The sequence below is a fragment of the Fopius arisanus genome, unplaced genomic scaffold, assembly GCF_000806365.1.
Source record: "Fopius arisanus strain USDA-PBARC FA_bdor unplaced genomic scaffold, ASM80636v1 scaffold00036, whole genome shotgun sequence".
Classification (NCBI taxonomy): domain Eukaryota; kingdom Metazoa; phylum Arthropoda; class Insecta; order Hymenoptera; family Braconidae; genus Fopius; species Fopius arisanus.
This window is the reverse complement of record NW_011887775.1, coordinates 348,640-370,882: the sequence shown is the minus strand read 5'-3', so window position 1 is coordinate 370,882 and position 22,243 is coordinate 348,640. Positions and strand designations below refer to the sequence as shown.

Genomic DNA, 22,243 nt, shown 5'->3' with positions numbered 1-22,243 from the left:
CACTCAGTGAGTGACGAATCCCCTCGCATTAACAATCGAACTAAAAATTCTCTGATCTCGTCTTGTGATAAAACCACTGACGTCCATGCATCGCAGTCGGTAGTCCAAGAACCCCCGAGGAAAACTAGCCCCAAAAGCCTCTTGCCCCCCAACAACCATTGATCCACTGGATAATAGTGCAATTCAGTAATTAATCAATCGCTCTGGCAGTCGTCACTCGTCAAATAAAACAACAACAACGACAGATGATAAATAGACCTTGATTGGACGAGGACAGGACTGTTTTGAGCAACTGCTGGACAGCCACTCGTAGGGGAATCAAGACGTTGGGAAAGGGGCATTTATTCTTCGAGGATCAGAGGATTGAATGGTGAGTTTCATTAAATTTAATATTGCGTAACTGGGGGTTGAGGTTGAGAGCTGGCAGGAGGTTAGAGTGAGGGAGACTATCATTTTTCACGTGTTTTCAGGATTTTTTTCAGTGGGAATCGGCGAAGATTCATTTTAAACATTTTTGAGGGTTATTTTTCCATGAATGCATTTTTCAGGGGTGGCTACGGGTTTTTCGCGGATTTTTTGCAGGCTACGGTGATTTTTTTTTAATTGTTCTTAACGTTTTTGATGATTTTGTCATTTTTGTAAATTTATCTGGAAATAGTCTATTCCTAATTTAATTTATCGGCATTCAAAGCATTTTGATTATCGTTTTGAATTTTTGTTTTATCACGTGTTACTATGATTTTTTACTGGGTCGATATTATTTTTTATGATCTGTGATTTTTTAAACATTTATTTCTGTGAATTTTTTAAATTCTGAGGCTTATTTCGAGTTTCTAGCAAGTTTCAAGGGTGAATTCAACTTACACCGAGAATTTTCAATAGGCTCTATTGATCTCTGCATTAATCATTCATCTCTCTAATGATTAGGGGCTTCTTTCAAGAATTTCCTCGAGGAAAATTAATTTTTTACCGGAACACGCCGTTTATTTTTAGATTCAAAGTATATTCGTACGTCAATTCATTCCCTCGATTATTTACTATTATTCAAATTTATGAAACCGTTAGAGATTTTTTTTTCGCGAAGTCTTCTCAGGCTCAGGAGTTTATTTTCTTGGGGTTTTTATTTTTCCTCCGGGGTTTTCAGAGAATCCACAGGATGAATCACGGAGCCTTTGTTGGAATCGCTGATCCTCCCCTCCTCGGGCTTATGAATTTTATTTTTTATATTTTTGGCCAGGGGGGATAGTGGTCGAGTGGAAGGATGAGGCATTCCATGAATTTTTTACCAGCGAGACTGAGCTGGCGGCTCAGATACTCAACTCATTAAAAAGTATGTCAGTGATAGCTGATTGTTGGACATATGGGGGGGATTTTAGTTGGATTTTGTTAGCCGAAGGTTAGGGGGACTTTACGAGCCATTTTCTAACATTTTCTCCACATTCTTAACATTGCCATCATCATTCAAACATTGCCATCCCCACCGTAAAAACAATTAAACATTTCAGTCGCATTCGAAGATGTCAGTGGATTACCTTTTTATCAATCCCAATTTATTCGTTCTCTTATCGCTGTAAACTGGCGTAATTAACTCGTTAAATTATCCAATAATCGTAATTGAACGATTTTATGTAAACTGTAAAAAGTTAATTAAACAATTAATTTTTCAATATTAATGTCCGGCTTTTGTCTTTAGATCCAATTGAAGATTTGGCTGAATGATATTTTTATGAGTCACAATTTGAGTTGTATTATTTTATTGAGGTCAAAGTAATAGTGTGAATGCTCATCCATTTATGATAATTGATTTCATTCAAGGAAATAGGATGGATAAAATAGTTTAATTGATGATTATTGTGTTGCAAGGTGTTAACCTTATAGAAAAATCATGCCTCTGTTCGGAAAGTCTCAAAAAAGTCCGGCGGAGGTTGTGAAGGCTCTCAAAGAGGCGGTCAATGCACTGGAGCGTGGAGACAAGAAGGTGGAAAAGGTAAAATCGTATAGACCTATTGTCATTTTCATTCATAACAAATTCAAATAATTATCCCCAGGCCCAGGAAGATGTCAGCAAAAATCTCGTTCACATAAAGAATATGCTGTACGGAACAGCTGAGACTGAGCCCCAGGCGGACATCGTCGTTGCCCAATTGGCCCAAGAATTGTACAACAGCAATCTACTGCTCCTTCTCGTACAGAACCTTAGTCGCATTGACTTCGAGGTAATACAGAGCGATATTTTACTCATTATCTCCTTACTCTCGATAACAAGTTTATTCGAGGGATAAAAGCAGTTAATTATGGTTTTGACCCCTCGCCAGCCATGATAATCCCGTAAAAATATTCTCTCTTCTCTAAATAGAATATCAAATTAGCTTTTAATCAACTTTAGATTGTCTTGAATTACTTAAATCATTTCTCGATTCTTTAATGATCACAATTACTTAACGAGTATTTTTATTGTGGATTAAATATTGTCATTGATGTCAACAATAAAAAATTGGTTTATTCATTCATTAGGGGAAGAAAGATGTCGCCCAGGTATTCAATAACATTCTGCGAAGACAAATTGGCACACGATCACCGACAGTGGAATACATCTGTACGAAACCAGAAATATTGTTTACACTTATGTCTGGGTATGTAAATAAATCATTGCTTCGTTTGAGAAAATGGCATAAACCGAGGGCTTTTCTTCGTCTATTTTCAAGGATCAATTCATTAATTTTCTGATGACAATATTTTATTGAAGGTACGAGTACCAAGATATTGCACTCAACTGTGGTACGATGCTGAGAGAGTGTGCACGGTATGAGGCACTCGCTAAAATTATGATTTACTCCGACGACTTTTATAACTTCTTTAGATACGTCGAGGTTTCCACATTCGATATTGCATCAGATGCCTTTTCTACGTTTAAGGTAAATATCGAGTGATTAAGGAATTAAAATTAATTTTTCATTTCACCTACTGCTAATTTGATTGATTACAAAAATTATAGGACCATTAATGATAAATTGTACGTTCGGGGAGTGAAGACTCGCCGCTGATGGTATGAATTTTAGTAAAAGTTTTTTACACTTTGAATTGCAGGAATTGCTTACAAGGCACAAAATCTTAAGTGCCGAATTTTTAGAAGTCAATTACGACAAAGTTTTTTCCCACTACCAGAGGTTGTTGAACTCGGAGAACTACGTGACACGCCGACAGAGTTTGAAACTACTCGGCGAACTTCTGCTGGACAGACACAATTTTACAGTAAAAAACAATTCCGTTGGTTTTTAGAGAGACGAGGAACATTTTTTAATGGGAAATTGTATTTTCCAGGTGATGACTCGATATATATCGAATCCAGATAATCTGAAGCTGATGATGAATATGCTGAAGGAGAAGTCGCGTAATATCCAATTTGAGGCCTTTCACGTATTCAAGGTAAATTAATTAATTACCAGAGCGATAATAAATACTGAGTCGACTATTATTCGTTGCAATACAGTTAATTGACAGTCAATTAACCAACTTTCTGAATAGTCTCGGTAACGGATTAATTTCTTTAGCAACTCGAAAGTCAATTTATACAATGAATAATGACTCCTCCAGGTATTCGTTGCTAATCCAAACAAGCCAAAACCAATTCTGGATATTCTCCTCCGCAATCAAGAGAAACTCATAGAATTCCTGACGCGCTTCCACACAGATAGATCCGAGGATGAGCAGTTCAACGACGAGAAAGCATATCTCATAAAGCAGATCAAAGAGTTAAAGTCTGTAAATGATAATTAAAAGCACCACAACAAAATCAGCCCATCGGATTTATTCTTAAGTTTATCACCAATTTTTCTTTTTCTTATTTCGTCATTTAATTGAACGATTGAACTCTTTTCCAAGGTAGTGTAAATAAAAAAAATTTACATTCGTGAGATCATTGTAAAATAGACTCCAGACGTTATAATACTCTACTCTAACGAGAAAAAAATCATCCAGACGTTGATTACGAATTATTTGCACCCACCACCCCAGGGATTGCCAGGGAAATTCACATTTTCCCATTGGAAAAAAATGTACCTGGGGACTTTTAATGGCAGCTACAAACGTAAATCTCGTGCCTATTCGTATCTTATTTATCATATGTAATTGTTGCAACGGGAATATCCATTACTGCATCGTGGACTGTTGTAAATTGTGATACAAAGAAAATTAATAATTAATGGGGACAGTTTGGCGAGTGTTTTGGAACAGGGGGAATCATATTTTAATTTTATATCCGATCGTAGCGAGAGTTCGCAGATAAGAGGCATTTTCATTGGAGTTGTTTAACCCAGGATCACTAATTACCCAATTAAAGATTCGAAATTGCTTAGAAATTAATGAGTAAAGACCCTTAGCTCCAGAGGAGATAATTAGCAAAATGAAAATTCAAATGACACATTGAAGATCCAATTGATAAATTGTAGCTGCTGTAATTCTTCAATTAATTTTCATTAATCAGAAAAAAAAAAATCGAGATGTTCTAAATTCAATAATAAACACTTCGGGTTACTCTACACGCTGCGAATGTATTACCCATAATTAATAAGCATCTATGCTTCATTTTATGCTTAAAGTGAATAAGGAAGGAAAATAATTATTGTAATCCAATGCTGTATGTATAGAATTGACTGTTAATGAAAAATGTAACGCCAAAATAATGATTATTGTTTATTATATTTATTGCAATAAAAAGTATTATTAAAAAGGGAATACATTTTTCAAATCCTCTCAAATACAAAAAATCACAATTAAGCATTCTAACTATTTACATTCACAAAATGTCTAGTTGATAATTAAAAATATTCTATTGATATATTTTAACATCGAAAAATAAGATATTCCACGAAAACTCAACTACTCTATCCCTTGTCTCCACGAATAAAAAACAAATGGTAATAAACTGAATTATATTTTCAAACCGCAAAGCTCTGAATTCCAAACATCTCCATGATCACACAGACGGCATGCTCGACCTTGAGAAAACACCTGGGCCTCCTGTTGGCGAGTCCCCAATCAGGTTTGGGATTCGGCAAAACGATAATCCTCTCCATGCTGGTGTTTTTCCTCTTGACAGGAGTTTTCTCCTTCTTGACAGCAGCACTGCAGGCACTCCTGATCAGCCAAACTGTCCTCTGGTCATTGGCCACCATCTTCTTGAACTCCTCATTTCCCATCACAACCCAGAGGAGGGTTGCAAGATTGAGAAACAGTTCGAGCTGTCCCTTGATGGTGACATTCATCAGCCTTGCAATGGTCTCCATGTACTCGAGCTTCCTGACTTCCCCAGCAGTGTCAGGTAATTTTGCGAGTGTAATCAGGATATTGGTGCACCTGAGACAGACGTCCATCCAAGGTAAAGATCTGTTGGACTGCTCCAGGAGGTCATAAATCTTCTCGACAAGTTGTAGCTTACAGAACATCACACAGCCCTTGATGCTGAGCCTAGTCAGGCTATCGATGCAGGCGAGACACATGGAGAGCTGTCCTACATTGTTAAATGTCATCAGACCATTCATGGCCTCTTCGAGACGATAAGCAACAGTCGTGGAGGGTAGAGCAGCCTCTGCAGCCCTTTTCGACCGAATTCTGAGTTCTTGTATCCTGGAGGACTGCTCCTTGCGGACTTTGTAACCCCTCCAGGTCGCCTGAATTACGCCAGCCGCCCAATTCCTCCACCTGAGGGTCTCCCTGAGCTCCGCCCTGAGTTTTCGCCTCTCAGTGATTGCCCTCCACCACTGCACAATAACTGACACTCCATTCCTTCTCATATTTATTAGTTCTCTGCGCCTTCTTCTGGCTAAAAACACCCTCCAGGCCCTTTGTATGACCGTTGAGGCAGTTCTCAGCTGCTGGAATTCCTTCCTCTTCGTCCTTGCGGCCCTCCAGCCCCGGAAGAATCGTTGAATCACCACTGCAGATTTTCTCTTCATCACGAAGGAATTTCTCGCCCTCCTGGCTATCAGGATCGATCTCCACCACGTCTGGAGAACAACAGCAGCCTCTTCACGTTCCCAGGCCCTCAGTTTCGCCCTCCAAGTTCTCTGGATGAGAATGACAGATTTCTTAAGCCTCAGAAATCCTTCTCTTACTCTCTTCCCCTCTAATTTCGCTCTGAATTTCTTCTGAACAGAAATCGTCGCCTTCTTGAGTTCCAGGTAGTCCTTCCTCATCGACGTGGCGAGGACGTGGGCTCGCCTTCTCCTCTGGACAACCAAAACAGCTGTTTTTAACATTTGATACTCCTGGTGGCATTTCCTCATCCTGACAAACGACTGCAGTGAAATAACTGCCATTTTCTTCTCCAGGAAGGACTTCCTGGTGATTCTCATCACTCGCTGGGCCCTGAATCTCCTTTGGACCACAACGACAGCTTTCCTGAGGACCTCAAACTCCCTCTGGCATCTTCTAGCTGCTAGAGTGGCCCTCAACCTCCGTTGAATACAAACAATCAATTCTCTCTTTTTCAGATAATTCTTCTTAATCTCTTGTCCAATTTTTCGTGCCCTCCACCTTCCTTGGAGGATCTTCGCAGCCCTCTCACGATCCTGGAGAACCCTGAACCTCTGTCTGGCGAGAATCCCCCTGGAGATAGTCTGGATGTTCAGAACTGCATTTTTAATCCCCAGGAATTCAGCTCTCGTCTTTCTCGCCAGAATTTTGGCCCTCCAGAGGGTCTGCACCTTCAGGACGTTTCTTCTCAATTCCAGGAACTCCTCTTGACGTTTCCTGGTCTCCCGGAGACCCCTGAACCACCTCTGGAGGACAATTACTGCATTCTTCTTCGTTAAAAATTCCTCCCTCACAGTTTTCGCTGTTTTTGTTCTAGAGTACCACTTCTCGATTGTTGACACTGATCTCTTCATCCTGAGGTACTTCTCACGAGTCTTCTTCATCCTGAAGTTCTTTTGGATAACAATCGCAGAGAGTTTGAGCTGGAGATAATCCTCTCTCAGTTTCTTGGTGATTTTAGATGATCTGAACCACTTCTGGATAACTACAGCAGACTTTTGTTTTATTTTGAATTCTCTCTGGTGCCTGACTTTTCTCCACCAAGTCTGGAGAATAACTGATAACTTGAGGACATTCTTCAAGTGCCGACGATCTCTCCTAGTTTCCCTGAACCGCCTGAAAGCTCTCTGGATAACGACAGCTGCTTTTCTCTTCTCCAGGAACGATTTCCTTTCAATTTTCATCAACTGAAGACCACTGTACCAACCAGAGATTATTCTTACAGAGTGTTTCTTAATAATGAACTCATTCCTCGTCTTCTTCGTCAACAGGTGGGCCCTCCACCATGTCTGAATGGTCGTGACACTGGAGAGAACTCTGAGATAATTATTCCTGTGGAATTTCATGCATTTGTTTGCTCTGAAGGTTCTCTGGATGAGGATTGTGGATTTTTTCAGGCTTTGGAAGGTCTCGAGGTCTTTGCGACCCTGGGAACACGCCCTGAACCACCTCTGGAGCATTAGGGCGGCACCTCGAGTCTCCAGGTAATCGTTTCGTTGGGATTTCATGACTTTGTAGCTCCTGAAGAGTCTCTGGATGACGACTGCTGCGTTCTTCTTCCTCTGGAGATCCTGGAGGTATGGCTTCGATGTACTGTACCTTCTCCAGGCTCTCTGAAGAGTCATGGCTGCAGTCTTCGTCTTCAAGAAGGCCCTTCTATCCTTCAGAGATCTCCACCAGGTCTGGATGACTTTAGCAGCTTCATTCTTCTGGAGCAGCTCCAGCTCCCTCTGGGTTTTCAGGGCCCTGAATATTTTTTTAGCTCTATATGACCTCCAGCAGCACTGGATGATAATTACAGCATTGGTTCTTCGTCTTCTCAAATAGTTCCTGACGAGGATGTAACACAAATGCGCTCTCCACCACTTCTGCAGGGTTTTGGCTGCTTTCTCGAATCTCGGCGCCTGGAATTTGTAAATTATCTGCCACAGGAGGCTCATAGTTTTCTCTCGGTGCCCATCAGCCACGGATTTCGCATCGATTTCCCCGGTGATGACGTATCCGGCCTCGTGGAGGGCCGACAGAGCTACCTCTGCGTTATGGACCTTCTGGAGTCTCGAGATGGCTGGGGCTCTGCACTTCGACGTCAATGTTTTCCCCCCGATGATGAGCTCCATAACTCTGCAGAGTCTAACCCCATCCCTGAGGTCTACTGAGAGATCCTTAACTGCATAATCGTATTCATCCAGGTACGTCTGCTTGTGAGTGAGAACATACCCGTGAGGTTTCAACATCTTTGTGATGTCCCCTACTCCACTCAATGTTTGTCTGGAAAAATTCAGGAGAATTTCCCGGCTTTCCTTGAAGAGGGCCTTCTTGTGAAACAAGCAAGGATCATGTCCAATGAGCTTCCCTCTCTTCGCGACGTCCAGGAAGTAAACGAGAAGCAGAAATTTCTTCAAAATGAATTTATTAAGATTCGGCATAAAATTTGGGGTTTTGAGAGTGGAATTCTGATGTGAGAACTTCTCCGAGAGGAAAGGATCATTGAAGAACCTCGCGAGGAGGAATTTAGTGAGACCAACGAGGTCGTTATTCGACGCCAGAGGAATCGTTTCCCCGTACACGACTTCTAATCCAATTCTTAGCCACAAGGGATTGTAACTGAAGAAGAGCTCAAGGATGTCCTTTTGGAGGCCGATGTCCCTGTGGAGGTCCTTGTCTTGTCGCACCACGAGGTTCCCCTTCTCGATGGAGAGAATTGTTTTCGAGAGGACAGACCGTACCTCTGGTTTACTAAACATCATGAGGGCTCCCTTTCTCAGAGTATTGAGGCGATGATTCGTGTGGTATCTCGCAGAAACTGCCTCACGAGTCTCTGCCAGGGGAATTGACTCCTTCGTCCTGCAGGACTGCCAGACCTTCCCCACGTCGACTTTTCCACTATCGACATCGGCGTTGAGGTGCTCCGGAGGAGTCAACAGTGCATTCAACCACTTCTTGAACTCAATCTCCTGGTTCCACATCCATTTCTCGTCATAATATAAACTAGAGGCTAAGAAGGGATCCTCTGTCATGGTGGCAGCGAATGGATCAGGATTAAATACACTGGAGATTAAATCCTCGGGGTTGTGGAGCTTGACCGAGACCTCCTTTGGTTTCTCCTTAGGCTTGTGGAGCTTCGCCAGGGAGAGTTTCCCTATCTTAACCCCCGGTATGCCCTTTTGAATGTTCAAATGCATTTTTGTCTTCCTGAGAATCTGCTGGGTCTCTCTGGTCCCCTTCATGACCCTCGAGGGCTTCTTCGGGGACACCCGGTGGTAATTAATTGATTTGAATCCTCTCATCGACCCCGAGGATTTCTTCGTAGGAGAAATCTCGAAGACAGTGGGCTTCAGGGGTGAGGTGAACGTCTTCGTCAGATTGAGGTTGAAATTCAGGTGGGGGAGGCTCGTCTGGCGTTTGAAAGACGGCTCCTCGGAGATGCTCTCAAGCGAAATGGATTTCTGGTGACGAAGAGGTGTTTTTGGTTCGTCCTTAAGCCAGAGGTCAGCCTCGATGACCTGCTGGACTGTTGAGGTGTCCGAGGTTCTTACTGAATGGATGGGGGAGGAGGAGATGGGGCGAGTGGGCTCTGGAGAGCTTCCACATACTGGTGAAATACGTCCGAAGGACTTTGAGTGCTTCGTAGGACGCAGAAAACAATCAAAGTCTGACTGTCGACTAAGATCCAGAGGAGAATTCGAAAGCTGATGGAAATTTTGGGAGGAGGTGAAATCCTCCACGGAGGAGTGCCTCTTAGGGTTGAAGGATGGGAATTCTGGGGGCTCAGACTGCCCGTGGCGATTCTGGCGAACCAAGTCCTCCTGGGAGGACTTGAGACTATTCAATGATGCAGAGATTCCAGAGAAATTGTGGAGGTGATCGGCTCTTGAATGGTTGTCGTGATTTCTTTGATGATTTTTGTTTCCAGGGACTCCAAGAGCATGATTTGGATGGAGAAAGCCTTCAGTGTCGGTTTCTGGAGGAAAATAATTAATGCTGTGATGGTTTTGGTGATGTCCAGCTCCTCCAGGGCTCCAATCCTGACTGGAATACTCTCTATTTTTCATCAAAATCCTCGAGGAAGTCGATGTGCCTGATAAATCGTGGACTCCGTTATTCTCGGAGTGCTGGTTATTATTTTTCGTATGATTGTGGGCATACCCAGCCCCTCCAGGAGTCTCGAAACAGAACTGCAGTTGCCCTCTTGAGCCTGAGATTTCAAATGTATTATTTGAGAACGTGATCTCCTCCCTGACTGTTCTGGTGACAGTTAATCCTCCATTCTCGAGAGATTCTTGAGATTTTTGCGGAGTTTTGAAACTCGCCAGGTCGTCGATGAGTGCAGAGAAGTTTCCTGCCTCCCTGTGGTCCTCAGGTCTCGGCGACAAGGAGTCGTCAAAGTCCTCTTCGGGTTCCTGGCTCACAGGCTCAAGAGGAGGAACTCTGCAGAATTTTGGGTCTGGGTTCAGATAAGTATCGCGACGATGTGGCAACGAGGGCTGACCTGGAGAGATACTACTCGTATCTCGTGGGGAGAAATCAAAGTCCTGGGGATTGTTATTCGGTTTTGTGGATTTCAGAGGAGTTAATTGAAAGCTGCTGCTGTTTAATACACCAGAAATATCAAGATGCTGGTGAAAATTTCGATGATTTTCCTCGAGGTTCTGATGACTTCTGTATGGATTTTGATTATTTTTATTTGCTCTTACGTTCGAGGGCTTCAGGATGGAATTTTCCCCAGTTGAAGCGAGAGTAGATGACTGCGAGGCCTTCAAAAAGGAGTTCGAGGGTAGTTTTTGACTTCTGCTGATGTTTTCTTTGTTAGCAGGGACCTTTTGCTGTGATTTTCGATGGAGGAGAGGAGGGTTGCTGTTGCAGGGAGCAAGAATTTTCTGGGAATGCGGTTTTAGGGTTTTAGAGGATTTTTTTGAGATACAGGTAGTGGTTAATGGAATGTCGTATTTCAAGCGTCGACTGTCTGTCAGCTGAAGGGTGTCGCGCCAGGAACCTGCCTTCAGGGGAGTCCAGGAGAGGAAGAGGGTAGAGGAGGACTCTGGAGGGATAACCATCTCTGAAGCACTGAGAATTACACAACGATCCTCCGGAGGCGGCTTCGAAACCTTCACCTGGGAGAACGAATTTCAACCATTAATTGCGTTAACGAGAAATTGTTAGCCATTCACTCACATTTAGTGGCCGATTGCTGGTGTTTTTGATGACCAAACTCGTCTGTCCCTGAATATTTTCTGATGTCTCGATATTGAGTCGAGGCTGCGGTTGAAATGGCGCGAGGACGAGAACCGCCTGGACCTCGGGGGCCTTCTCCTGGGCAGCGGTGGCATTCTGGGCCTTGGGGGTAACATTGATCTTCAAAAAGCATAAAATGCCACTTATTCCACCTGATTCTGAAGCGTAAAAAAGCAAGAGAAAGCCATTATTTACCTGGAAAAACATCCTTCATATACTGAATCCCTTCTCCGTCAGCTGATTACTCCTGGAAATATTCTCCCTGTGAATTGTACATCTCCACAACTGAAACACAACCGAGAGGACAAAACACCGTTGACTAACCGTTTTACTCTCCAGCAAATTCAAACTCAACTGTTTTTGCCTTTTCGCGTCCCTAAACTCATTTTTTAGTAACCTGCGCGGCCCGCGCGTTTCTAAATTCCCTAGAACGTTGTACGCAGGCGCAGAGACAAGTCTAGACACGTCGCTGCGCCTGCACGGACAAGTCTAGATTAGTGTCTCTAGAATAGTAAAGGGTGACAGTCGTTCGTTTTTATTCCAGATAAGCATCAGTAATTCCGCTGTAAAATCGCATCAACTTTGTTTATTAATCGTTGATTAGTGTTTATCGTAATTATTTATGAGGGATAGAGTCAGTGCTACCGAAAAATACCGGGAACAATGGGCGAGGGGAAGTGATGGGCTCGCACGCAGAGCGGGAAACGCCGGAACAAAGGAATTCCCTCCGAAACTCCGCCATTTTGCGCGGTACAGGGAATCTGAGGTGCGTAGAAGACGAGAGTTTGGAGGGTTTTCCGTTAGAGTGTTCGGAGTACGTGTGCAGTGAGCAGTGGACCCCGGAGGGGATCGGGGGGTACGCCGGCTTCGGATTGTGTATTGTGTGAGGTAAGAGTTATTTCCCGATGATTTTTTCAACTTTTTGGCGACCGATCAATTAATTAATCAATGAATTTCCCATTATTGCTTCAGGTGAAAGTGTTCAGAGTGCAGAGGACCGTGGTGAGGATCAGTGGAGAGATCGGAGACATCGGCTTCGAGATGATAAGAGAGATTCGAGATGCAAGGCCAGAATTATTTTGTTATTATATTGGCGATTTTTTTTTGGGGCAGATTAATTAATTAATTGAACGATTTGTTGCGAGGGTGGCACCTCGCAGCATTTGTTTTCCATTGTCGTCATATTCCGTCATCTTTGAGGTGGCGACGAACAAAGGAAGGGGGAATGGGGGGGGGGGGGATACATGGGATTTTTGATGGAATTTGACGATTTTGATGATTCTTTCGGGTTTATTAGGGGATTGAAAGATTTTTCGTGATCGTGAGGGACTCATTTTGGTTTAGAGGAAGCTTTTGGCGCTTTTTTGGTTGTTGTTAGAGATTTTGGGGGGAATCGAGTCGGTTTGTGACGTCATTAGCGTTGGAACAAAGGACAGTCGAGACGCCGTGGGAGATTTGAGGGTTTCACATATCGACTCATATCGACTCATATCGACTCATTAAAGCGAATTTCTTCAAAATTGACCGAAATTTTCGTCAATCACCTCTTGCTGAAAGCAATAAATTAGCATTCTCATAAAATATCCGCAAATGCATTTGAAAACGGCAATTCTATCAACCATTTTGAATTTAAACGGTTCGAACTCGTTAGTTCCAACCGTCACCGCTTTTGAAATTCCCTAGAATTCCCCAGATAAAATCGCGGGAAAATTTGAATTTTCTGGAGAATTTGAAAATAATTCTCTCTCCTTTTCTCGAATAACGAACGATGCGAAAATATTTTGGTGATTGTGAAACTGAAAGAAGTATCGACCATAGTAAATGCAATGAATATTCATGGATATTTATTGAATTTGCTTTATTATCAAGATATCCACGAATAAAAAAATAATTAAGCCACATAACATCATTCATCAACATGTTATACAAACATTCAACTTGGCAAAACAAAGATTATTATTAAATTTTTCTTACAAAGGTAGCAATAGTGAGTCATACAAAAATGATTTCAGTTTGACAATTGAATGATGGGCGTATGTATAAAATATATACGTCTGTTAATGTACTGTACATAATCTACAATATCAGGATTAATCTTAATATCATTAGTTGTACAACAATTTCACTAATTCAGGGTTTAACGATTGATCGTCGATTCGTTAATCTATATGAGGTTTATGTACAGGACGTATTTCCTGCTCACGCGAGCATATCATTTTCTGATATTTGTTTAAGGCATTTTTCATTAATTAATCACATTAATTATCATACAAACTCTGCGGTTGAGCGTAAAAACGTGAAATTCCATTATTCTGTTTTAAATTCGGGTAACAAAAATTGACAAAAAATTCCAGAAATTCTCTAACGAGTAAAATAATTATGAATTGAATACTAGTTCCTCCTCCGACGTGACTAGAAAAAAAAATAACAAACAATTTTATTTATATTGCGGTAATTTCTATCGTAATTGAGCTAAAAAAATGAGTTTGGGGGTGAAATATCGAAGATTATTAATTCAATTATCTCTTCTTTTTTTTTCTTGACTTTTCTGAGATCCGAAAAAAAATCAAATTATTCTTAGAAGCATTTAGATCATTTCCGGTCTTTGCTGAGGTCAGAGGGCATGTCTGCATTGGCACTTCCTATCGAGCATTGTGTTGTCAGGCCCTTTGGCACAGGTAGGGACAATCCCGCTGCACTCATTGCAACGTTGAGGGGAATCGTGATGAAAGGCTGGGTCGATTGTCCCGGGGATAAATTAGTCGAGTCTGTAAAAGAAATTGCAATGATTAAATAATTGGGAAAATAGTCTGCGATATCACGTGAGTTCTCTAAAAAACGTTAAAAATCCATAGAAAGTTTATAAAATAATAATTTAATAATAAACGGAAGCGGAAATTCTCTCGACTCTCCGATTCCACCAAATCCAATCGCGCAAATTCCATTTCTGAACCGGGAAAAGCGTAAATAACCATTAGGATAAATAGACCACGCCTCACAAGGTGAAAAAGAAGAATTCCACTCTCGAAAAAAGAAAATAACCTCCGCCCGTTAAAACAATGGGATTTAATAATGAGTTTTAACTTCGATGGAATAATAATTTCAATGCAATTTTACAATAAATATATGGACTTCCGGTACGTGCGTACACGTATCCCGTTTAAGGATGGAATATATGTTACTCACTTCCGTCTTGGGATATTTGAACTGGTTGGCCGTTTTGTCCGATACTCAGGAGTACACCAGGGGTATGGGAGTACATGACACTCTGGGGCATCTGGTACATGATTCCTAAAAAAAAAAATTAAAAAATTTACTCTACTTTTATGAAATAAGTTATAAACTTTTAGAGTCTAAATAGCAAACAGAGGAGGTTCCGCGAAATTATCAGAAAAGAGTCATCTCAGGTGGAAACACTGAGAGATTTTTTCTCGGACGTTTAATCAGTAAAAAGTCCACTTTTTTCGCAGGAAATCAATCGTTGACATCAATTTCGACTCACCTCTCGCCACCACTTTCCCCTCAATCTTTCAAATCTTTGGTTTTATCTACTAAATAATAAAAATCGTCAAAGCCCCGATACGCATGAGCCAAAAAAAAGCAGAAGTACCAAGAGTATTCCGATTAATTAGTTTGAGACACGAGTCGTACACCAAATACGTAAAAAAAAAAATTCTCTTAAAATTCCTGTCACTCGTCAGTTGAAAAAATAAAAGGGCATATCCCCCTATTTCTGGCCTCCCTCGAGTGGATGAAACGCCGATAAAAATAATAAAAACGGTGGTTAAGAAAAAAAAAATGAAAGAATTAAACCGGGCAGAATAAGGAAAAAGGGAATAAAAATACAAAGTGGCATTGCAATAAAATGTCCACGACGTTCCAGACAGTTAAAGATAACCGAACGTGTTCATTGCCTCGTTGTATCGAATGGGGAGGAAGGGGGTGGGAGGGGTAGAAAAGGGGGGTGTCCCGGTGTATATTAGCATCGATATTTATGTGTACACCTGCAAAAGCCTGTGACAACGAGTGAAAAGGAGCACTTGGCTTTTTCAAAAGTTTCATCTCACTCACTTGTCGCTTCTCATTTCGACCGGATCCAACTTCCCAGTTAGGAATTGGTATTTGTCGTCTTAGTTTGGTCATCGTTCAAACTGTATAGGTCCCCCACCTCGTGGTGAAGAGGTACTGCCCCTACACGGACAACCCCGTCATCGCGAGTACGTTTCACGCATTTTAAGTAATTCTGGGTTAAGGTGTAAAGAGGTTTCACAGGCGCTGGGGTTTCACTTTGGATTTGGGGAGGTTCTACTAGGTTTTGTGGGGTGGAACGGTTCTTTTTTCTTCCTTTGAAATATTCTATTCAGGATTTGAGTGGAGGGCTTCGCATGTTCTATTGATCCTCGGGATTTAGAATTATTTTTTTTACCTTTTGACCGTGATAGTGTAAAGCTACTGTTGGTTGATAGAAATATTTGATTTTTTAGAAAAGTGAATTTCCATTCCCCAATTTTGTAGATCAGCTTTGTCTGGATGATCCATAAAATCGTTTTGAAAATTATTTCACTACTCTCGAACTCGCTGAGCATTCTCCCGTCGTTTACAATTTTCGAGATAAGACAATTTTCTTCTCCTCATAAATCGGAATAAATCGAACATGATCCACTGGTGACTGAATCGTGGAATTCCTGTGCCGATTCACAATCCCTGCCACCCACTTTTCAAATTATCAAAATCATAATCACCTGTATGATTTTTCGTATCTTTTGGTGAGCTTTCTCCATCACTAGAGTCACCCTCCGAGTCATTGCCGCAAATATCAGACCTCGGGGAAGCCCCTTCTTCCTGAAACAGAAAAGCCCCAGAAATTATTCTCCCATCCTCGAAATGAAAAAAAAAAAAATAGCGGGCAATAATAAACCCTAAAATTAATTCCAAAACGGTTTACAATTCGAATTATCGATAAATTCGAGAGTTGCCATCATTGTCCCTCAGAAATTCCCGGAAGATGCGATGAAAAAAAAATGAAACCACCTGAATTAATTCGTTAGTACCGACATGAGCGGTAAAACGATAGCAAAAAAGAAAAACGATAAAATTGTCGAAGCACTCCTCGTGCAAAATGATTCCCCCCTTGGTGGTACGTGCGTATACATACATACGTGGGTAAAACCTAGGGGGGAGAGAGATGCATCCTTGTTCGCACCTTATAAGGTCATCACGGTGCTCCTTCGACTCTTCAATACGCACTCTATATACTTTGCGGTTTTAAGTGATTCTCACAGAATACGGGGGGAGGCGGGGAGGGGGGAGGGGGGCAACAACGATTTTCCTTGGAATATTACGACCCCCCTTTTCACCCCTCAATTTTCATAACTCAACAGTTACGCGAGATGCCAAACAATAGAGAAGAGATAGTTCATTTATTTGCTATATTGGCATCTATCAATTTTCATTCCGTATTTTTAATTTGATGAGTTGACAGGAATTTTTGTAGAAGCTCATTGATAGGGAGAGTATTTAATTGGGGAAGGTTATTTGAAATTTAATTTTTTAGAATAGTACGCTCGTAATTGCAAGTGAAAAAACGTGAATTGAAAGAGAAATCCTGCGATTCAGTAAATTGGATAAGGCATAATCTTTTCTGCTACTTCAACTTCCTTAAGACATTCCGTGAATAGAAAGGGTGAAGTATGTCGACTATTTCAGCAAGAAAAGCTCGTAAAGAACTCGGATATTATGCGTTTTCTCGCCTTCGGGGATCTCACAGCTGAGGAGTCAATAGTAAAATGTCAAAACAAGATGAGTTTCAGGGAATTTTCTGCATTGTACACTGTTAAAAGTTTTTATTGAAAAATAGCCGTCGTATTACGATGCCACCAGTGCAAAGGAAACAACAAATTGTCTGCAATTTCTCTCACAGTTTTGATTAAAAAAAAAATGTTCTTATCGATACTCGCTATCTCCCTTCGATCCAGATATCCCCCGAAACTCGTCCTGAAGTCGACAGATCCCGTCCTCAACGAAAAAAAAAAACAACAATCGAAATAAAAGAAACGAATGGCCAACGGTATTTCCTCGTCAGTCGGAGGGAAGATCGAGACCTGAATTGCCCCAGAGCCATCGGCGATCGGTTCCTCTTGTTCGTCACTCGGAAATCCGCTAAAAAACTTCATTCCCCTCCGCCCTCCTCCCCGTTTCTCTCTCCCCCTTCGGTGTAAAAATGTTTCATGTCGATATATAAATAAAAAATGAGTAAAAAATAATGGTTCACATTCCCCGAGGTCTCGGAGTCAACTCCTATATAAGAGCCTGCGTCTGGCATTGCAGAAAACCATTGACTCTATATGGCGAAAGAGTCGGGGCTTTGACAAAGGTGACCGTATATGGCACACCGCTTCCACCTTCCATACGTGTATTTATAAGACCGTAGCAGAACACCTGGTGCGGTTGGGACATTAGATTTTCCACGGATTTTCCATTGAAATATTGCCAATTGAAATACACCCGGAGGTGGTGGTGAGAGGTACTTCGGACGGATAATTAGTCGTGATGGAGGCGATGATTCGATGATTAACGATTTTTTTTTTTTATATATAAATTAGGATTCCCATTTTAGCTTTTGAAAATAGAGGAAAATTAAATCTTATTGGAGTTGGTGGAGATTTTTATCTTTAGCTTGATTAATTATGGAATAATTGGGGAGAGTAGGAAATTGAGATTTTGAATGGGCAATATTTTTTGAGTCGTTTGAAATGCGGAATATGAACTGAGATTGGGTACGGGAATTTTTTGATTTATTGCATTTTCACCGGTTTGGTCGGCTTTTTTTTTCTCGGGGGAATAAACACACGATTCTCGATTGGAATACTTCGGTAAATCGTTAGGGACGAAAACCACGTAATGCTATTTTTTTAAAGGCCGCATGACTGTATTTAGCAACACCACCCGTTTCATCGCTTTTACCCGTACGAGGTCTCGGATTGTTGCTGAAGTTACGAAATTGTGGATAAAAAAAAAAAATTCTACTTGGTTGGATTAAATTCCGCTATTTTTTAAACTATTTCACCTGAATTTCTGACACAGAAAGGAATCGAATTAAAATTCTTTTACGCCTCAATAGATTTTCATTCGTCGAAAATTTGTAATTTCGCGTTGATGTCGCGAAAGTTCATTTTTTATAGTGAATCTGTCATTTATTTTTCGTCTTCCAAAGCGGAGAGTAGCGATAGAAGCTGGGAGTCAAAAGCAGCACCTACCTTTGAATATCCACACAGAAATACATTTTTCCCCAGCAAAATGCACACGTAATTGCAAACAAAATGTGATTGTTTTTAAATGCACAAATACGAATGATTTATCTAAATGATTGGGATGGGATGCAGGGAAACTCCTCACAAGCGTCAATGAAAAAAACTGCAAACAAAAGCCAAAAATACTCACCTAATGAACTATCAATAACTTAAATTAAAAAAAAATTCATTTCTAGAGATTTGTAACCAATCTTACGATTTAATAGTTAAAAAAATTATGAAACTCAAAGTATAAATATTATCACAGTATTTTACAGTACATTTATGTACACGTGTGATACAGAAAAAAAATATTTGATCATCTGATGATCACTTTGTGTTATTTCTCATAAATCAAGAAAAAAAAAATTGAGTTATTGCTAATTTTTTTTATCATTTTTCGTTTAATAATCGCCGTTATTTTGTACTCTGTTGGAGGTTTGATTGGGAGAACTTGAAAATCTTGCGACTGATTTGGTCATTGGAAAAAAAAAACAAAAATAATAATAATGAGTATTTAACAAGGGCAAATAATTTAAATAATTTATCAAAAAGTTTTAAATAAAAACGTAAAAACCTTTTGGAGTTTGTTTCATGCAAAAATGGACGGAATCCGAGAAATCCTAGGACTTCATCATTTATTTTATTATGTATATAACAAGTCCAGTAATTATAAAAAATTGTCAAGTCCATAATTTTAGAAAGTTTCTCAAAAATTCTAGGATTTCTCTTCAGTGAGGGACAATGACGTTCGTCATCGGGATTAAATTAAAAAATATTTTAAGTACTCTCTACTTAAACTATAAACGAAAAAACTAACTACACATGCCACTGTAGCACACAAAAAGGGAAAGGGGCTGTACAAAAAAAAAATTGTAAAAAATAGTACGAAGGGGAGGCACGATGCACAAAAATACTGTAACAACGCCGACCGTGCACCGCAGCCGAATCATCCAGCACTCGCATCTAATCTCATGTCTTTTACCTTTTCAATCTTCAGGGCCACGGAAATATTTACAGAGAAGCGTTAATAAATATTTTGTTTAAATAATGTGGAAGTACGGATTAAAACTTAATTAAGGGGATGTTAAGTCATGGGGAGGGACATACAGATTCTGTACAGTTCAATTTAATTCATTTGAGAGTGATGAGTGAATCACACGCGTTCAAAAAAAATCCTAAGGAAATTATGGCGTCGGGTCTTTGGAGTTGCTAACGCGTCAACTAATTTGAGACGAAGGAAACCAATGTTCCGTGAATTTTTCAATTTTCTCCCCTTTCAGAGAACAATCTGTTTCCCACTAACAACTTTACAATTAAATCATTGCAACAGTCAATGATTTAATTCAAACAATTTTTGAACCTGCACCCTTCTCGATGGTTTTATGGCCTCAAGAATCAAATCATCAATTTCCTTCGTCTCCCCCTAATAATTCTTCCATATTTTTTATCGTTCCAATCAGGGACACTCCATAAATATTTCAAAAACACTCGGATTTTCCCAGGAAAAAAAAAACTCGAAACAAAAAATTCCCTAGCCTTATCTTGAATGATTTTTCCCTCGTGATTTTTACTACCGTTGGGGATGCGAGTGCGACATGTGCGGATGATAAGCGGCATGTGGTGGTGGTAATGGCGATGGACATGACTGCTGATAGGGTCCTCCAGCTAGCATTGGTCCAGGACTGGAGCAGGGCACAAGATGGGAGCTTGGCGAGCCAGCGTGTGCATGCGCTATTAAATGCGCATGCTGGGGATGCTGTGAGTGTGGTGGGCCATGCTGTGATACTGGCGGTCCACCAGCACCAGGATAACCACCGTGTAGTGCACCACCATGCGATGATCCATATACCAGTTGTCTTACTTTCTGCTCGTCATCCGCGATGTTGTATGTGAGCTCGGTCTCCTCAAAGCCCGTTGCTGACATTCGTTGATCACCAGATGAGCCAGATGGTGGTGGATCTGGACTGTTGAGGCAAGTTTGAATGAGAGCTTTGCCTGCTTCACTCGTTATCATTGGTTGGAGCTTGCGTGTCGCAAATGTGTACACGTGACCTGTTTCACTGGCTACCAGGAGCATCACTTGGGTGCCTGTTAGGGTTGATAGCTCGTACGCCTGGAAAATAGCAAGAACAAATTTTTTTTTCCCACTTCATTCACCACATCCTAATTTAACGAACGGTCAAACTCGTCTTCTCGATTTTCATTTTGAAAAATCACCACAAATCTGTGCCAAAGTTCGAATTATTCTTGGGATTCCCCGGATTACTGAGGTATCCCTGAAACCTCAAAAAAATCCCTAGTAAAATTTTTAACGAACCTTCTTCATTATTCCAGTTTTCCTCTTGGAAAATGTGGTGTACCTCCTCAATTTATTATCGATATACTCCATTTTGATCTTCACTCTGCCCTTGGTCTTCTTTCCATTACTCGGTGGTGATTTTTTTGGTGCACCCAAATTAGTAAATGACTCGTCAATATTATCCGGCACACAATCCCCCTGCATCATTTGACCCTGTCCCAATTGTCTTCCATTATCGTCATAACAAACATCAGATGACGATCTCTTCAACCCTCTCTGGACCCCAACACCGGTAGCACTACCCCCTGTATTACCAGGTGGGCTCATCATGGTGGCGCCACCACGACCAATCTGCGAGGTACCCAGCTGTGATGTAGACGGTCGCCCATACATCTCACCAGCATCACTACCCATCATACCCATGTTGTATCCAAGTGCCGTATACCGACTGTCCCTGCCGCCGCTCGGATTTTCCATCACGGATACGCGCACATCTAAATTATATTTTTGTTTTTACCAGAAACACCAAACACAGTCCCACACTTAACCTTAAAATCAACTAGATTTGGAGCAACCGTGAAGATTTAGTTGGAATTCCGTACGGTCCCCAGGGGAGAGAGTGTTTTGGAGATATCTAGTTTAATTTTACGGTTTCTAGGGAATTTAGCGGCGCACTCAGGGGTAGGGTTCTTTTCGATTGGTTTTTGGGATTAAGTCGATACACTTGGGTTATTTGATGCCCTACGTATTTGCCACGTGATCGCACACCTATGGCTAAATACGGGACAAATGGTGCGCACTCGTTGAGCGCTCCCCGCAAACTGAACATTGAGTATCGTAACTTGACCTACGTACGAGCGCCTGTGCCTCCGCCTGAGTACCAACTGCAACATAATCCCCCACCCTGGTGACTCAACGCTGGTAAAAAGTAGATCCTGGTTGGTACAGGGGGTTAATTCACCCTTCGAGGGGGGGGTTTTTTTCTATTGGATAAATTCAGGGCCGTTTTAGGGATCGTATTGACCCATTTTTGGGGAATTTCCGGTGAGACTTATCGGGGAATATAACTGGGAATTTTCGCGCGGAGGGTTACACTTCGTGGTGAGAGGGCGTCCCCGGCTGCCATATTTAGAAGTAGACGTTACCATATTAGGAAAAGTTATCCAAATATGGTTAACAGAGGTGGTCCTTCCTTTTCGAATGCGAGAGCGGAGAGACGCGGCAAAACACCAATCGAACTGTCAGGAGGGATAACCTGGGATATGTGGTTGGGGGAGGGGTGGGATGGAGGGGCGGCAGCGGGTGGAATTGTTTATTCTTTGGAGGGCAGATGAAATTTTGGTTTTTGTTGGAATTTTTTCAGTGGCTAGGATTTTCACGTTTGGAG

At 41.3% G+C, this 22,243-nt stretch overlaps 3 protein-coding genes across 4 annotated transcripts; 1 reads left to right on the top strand and 2 right to left on the bottom strand.

The window, feature by feature from the left end:
• Positions 1-2: 2 nt before the first annotated feature.
• On the top strand, positions 3-4,314 carry Mo25 (calcium binding protein Mo25). The gene is made up of 8 exons (XM_011303986.1): positions 3-370; positions 1,864-1,987; positions 2,049-2,216; positions 2,515-2,633; positions 2,747-2,915; positions 3,088-3,252; positions 3,322-3,426; positions 3,595-4,314. Exons 2-8 carry the CDS (start codon positions 1,886-1,888, stop codon positions 3,775-3,777), a joined length of 1,011 nt encoding a protein of 336 aa, XP_011302288.1. The 5' UTR covers positions 3-370; positions 1,864-1,885; the 3' UTR covers positions 3,778-4,314.
• Positions 4,315-4,753: 439 nt separating this feature from the next.
• asp (abnormal spindle) lies at positions 4,754-11,623 on the bottom strand. Its single transcript, XM_011303985.1, has 3 exons — positions 11,461-11,623; positions 11,206-11,385; positions 4,754-11,144 (listed from the first exon to the last, which is right to left on the bottom strand). Exons 1-3 carry the CDS (start codon positions 11,470-11,472, stop codon positions 4,938-4,940), a joined length of 6,399 nt encoding a protein of 2,132 aa, XP_011302287.1. The 5' UTR covers positions 11,473-11,623; the 3' UTR covers positions 4,754-4,937.
• A 1,801-nt stretch (positions 11,624-13,424) lies between these two features.
• Positions 13,425-21,690, bottom strand: bs (blistered). Of its 2 annotated transcripts, XM_011303983.1 has the most exons (5): positions 20,875-21,690; positions 20,419-20,670; positions 16,008-16,107; positions 14,452-14,556; positions 13,425-14,033 (listed from the first exon to the last, which is right to left on the bottom strand). In XM_011303983.1, exons 1-5 carry the CDS (start codon positions 21,331-21,333, stop codon positions 13,858-13,860), a joined length of 1,092 nt encoding a protein of 363 aa, XP_011302285.1. In that variant the 5' UTR covers positions 21,334-21,690; the 3' UTR covers positions 13,425-13,857. The 2 variants fall into 2 exon arrangements, with proteins under 2 accessions (XP_011302285.1, XP_011302286.1); XM_011303984.1 differs by lacking the exons at positions 13,425-14,033; positions 14,452-14,556; positions 16,008-16,107 and having other exon boundaries at positions 18,809-20,670.
• Positions 21,691-22,243: the final 553 nt, after the last annotated feature.

Bases quoted from the DNA above. Each gene is read 5' to 3' on its own strand.
- asp (XM_011303985.1), bottom strand. The intron at 11,145-11,205 runs GTGAGTGAATGG...TCGTTCTCCCAG, and splicing joins CCAGCAATCGGCCACTAAAT to GTGAAGGTTTCGAAGCCGCC.
- bs (XM_011303983.1), bottom strand. From the start codon at position 21,333: ATGGAAAATCCGAGCGGCGGCAGGGACAGTCGGTATACGGCACTTGGA. The intron at 20,671-20,874 runs GTTCGTTAAAAA...GCTATTTTCCAG, and splicing joins AAACTGGAATAATGAAGAAG to GCGTACGAGCTATCAACCCT. The intron at 16,108-20,418 runs GTAAGACAACTG...TTTCTGTTTCAG, and splicing joins TCGCGGATGACGAGCAGAAA to GAAGAAGGGGCTTCCCCGAG.
- Mo25 (XM_011303986.1), top strand. From the start codon at position 1,886: ATGCCTCTGTTCGGAAAGTCTCAAAAAAGTCCGGCGGAGGTTGTGAAG. The intron at 2,217-2,514 runs GTAATACAGAGC...TTCATTCATTAG, and splicing joins TTAGTCGCATTGACTTCGAG to GGGAAGAAAGATGTCGCCCA. The intron at 3,427-3,594 runs GTAAATTAATTA...TGACTCCTCCAG, and splicing joins AGGCCTTTCACGTATTCAAG to GTATTCGTTGCTAATCCAAA.